At 40.1% G+C, this 1,942-nt stretch overlaps 1 protein-coding gene across 1 annotated transcript in view; it reads right to left on the bottom strand.

The window, feature by feature from the left end:
* T265_15694 (hypothetical protein) overlaps positions 1–1,942 on the bottom strand; it is a gene marked incomplete at both ends in the record, with an annotated part of 31,443 nt that overhangs the window by 26,560 nt on the left and 2,941 nt on the right. The window contains one exon of the mRNA XM_009178963.1: positions 333–402. Coding sequence (XP_009177227.1) covers positions 333–402 — 70 coding nt within the window. The remainder of the gene's footprint in view (positions 1–332; positions 403–1,942) is intronic.

The following is a 1,942-nucleotide window of genomic DNA, read 5'->3' as shown; positions in this document are numbered from 1 at the left end:
GAGATCCCGAAAACATTAATCTTCGTCACACCGTTTATTCTCAAACCGTGTGGTTATGTATAAGGAACCAAACTTGAAAAATACAGAAACACATTCGTGTCGCTTGAAGACGGTGGGATCAATCAGGTCATCAGAGGGATCATCCGGAAGCTGTCCGTATAATCGTCATACGTGCCATTCTCTGGCTGCGCGCCCCTATTAATTGAGCCTAGATTGCTGACCGATAACCTGAAATCGGAGTGCAAAAACAAACTGGGGAAAGTTTAAGTCAAATGTTACAGCGTTTTTTGGGCACTTGAGTTTCTGGGTCCTTTTGGTGTCTCTAACCATACCTGGCAGATTTTGAATGTAGACCTTATTGATGGATTGTGTGATGTCTCTTCCCATGCACTTGGGTAACCTCTACTTGGAAAAACAGAAAATATAAAATAGTTATCATTTTTGTCTATCTTAGGGCTTAGCGTTTGTGCCTCTCATATCGATACTTATATATATGGCTGGTACATTATTTAAGTAGTGCTTCCGACCAGATCCTGCTCAGACATTCTAAAACCATGCACCGGTGCTATAAAGGTCTGTATCACAACGCGCAGCAAAGTTTGTTACCACTCTAGCAGTGTGTTTTCTCTTCAAAATGGATATTCTCTCACCTGAAAATATTCTCCNGGGGTGATACCATGTTTTAATAAATTTGAATTAATGGGGCGCTCAGTCAGCGGTTGCCATAACGTCATTCCTCCATTAGCATATAAGAAAAGTGTCCACTCATAAATTGCATAACATACTTTGATTTTAGGAATTCGGTAGAAGTCTTATTGCTAAGTTATGATTAAGGCATCACCCTGGCCAGTTATTCACAGGTATCGGAAACAGCGAAAATCCAATTATGTCTACACTCTGGAGAACACCACATTATCTCACTTTATAGTTGAGCAGCCTCCAGATGTCGTCAGCCAATTAGCTGACCTAGATTCATTTAAGAATACGTTTCAATCTATGTAATCCTCATGGAATCCATCGAAAATTCGAACGTGTGAACTAGAAGGAAAGAAGATAAACTTTGCACAAGTGTCGTGCAGTCATATTTTGCAGACGTCAACAAAACTATTGCGACGTTTCGAGTGAAAAATTACTGCTAACTTTTGTATTATGTAAACACGTAACTTGAAGGAAAGCGCATTCCTTTTGGCTCTGCTTTAAGCATCTATAATAGCCGTAAGTCTTACATGCGTAATTCTTCATCGCTGACAGAAATACATGGACTCACCTACTGAGAATCAAAAAATCCGGTCTTTCGCCGAATTTCCGCCACGAATTCCACACGTCAACGGACCTTTGATATATCCAAACTACTTCTGGGTTTACAGTAATTTCGCATCGCTCCATGTGGGTATGCAACGTGATGCAGCTGTACTTATTGGAAAGAATTAAATTCTATCACCCATTGACTTTGATGCTGCTGCTCCAAGCTTCAAGGCATGCAGCAAATTTGTAGAAGGAGTCTTCAGCGTTTTTGCTAAAATAATGCTCTTTCAAAGTGCGGCATTCAAACTCAGATAGTAACTTTTGAAAACATACGAGTACATTTCTGAACTATTGTTCGATTTTATAAACACGCGAAAGTAATACGATAGTTAGTAACGAAATATGAGGTTGGAAGAATATCAGTGAATCGTGATTCACTAAGTTATTGTTCGACACAGCATCCAACAAAATGCGATATGGGGTTTGCGGGACGCAGACTACCAATCTTTCGTGCTTCCACGTTTTGCCAGTCAATCTTTACAGCGTATTGTGTACTGACCTAATGACGAGATCCCGAAAACATTAATGTTCGTCACACCGTTTATTCTCAAACCGTGTGGTTATGTATAAGGAACCAAACTTGAAAAATACAGAAACACATTCGTGTCGCTTGAAGACGGTGGGATCAATCAGGTCA

Source organism: Opisthorchis viverrini (assembly GCF_000715545.1).
Source record: "Opisthorchis viverrini unplaced genomic scaffold opera_v5_748, whole genome shotgun sequence".
In the NCBI taxonomy this organism is placed as follows: domain Eukaryota; kingdom Metazoa; phylum Platyhelminthes; class Trematoda; order Opisthorchiida; family Opisthorchiidae; genus Opisthorchis; species Opisthorchis viverrini.
The sequence above is the reverse complement of the archived record's forward strand: the minus strand, read 5'-3'. Positions and strand labels throughout refer to the sequence as shown.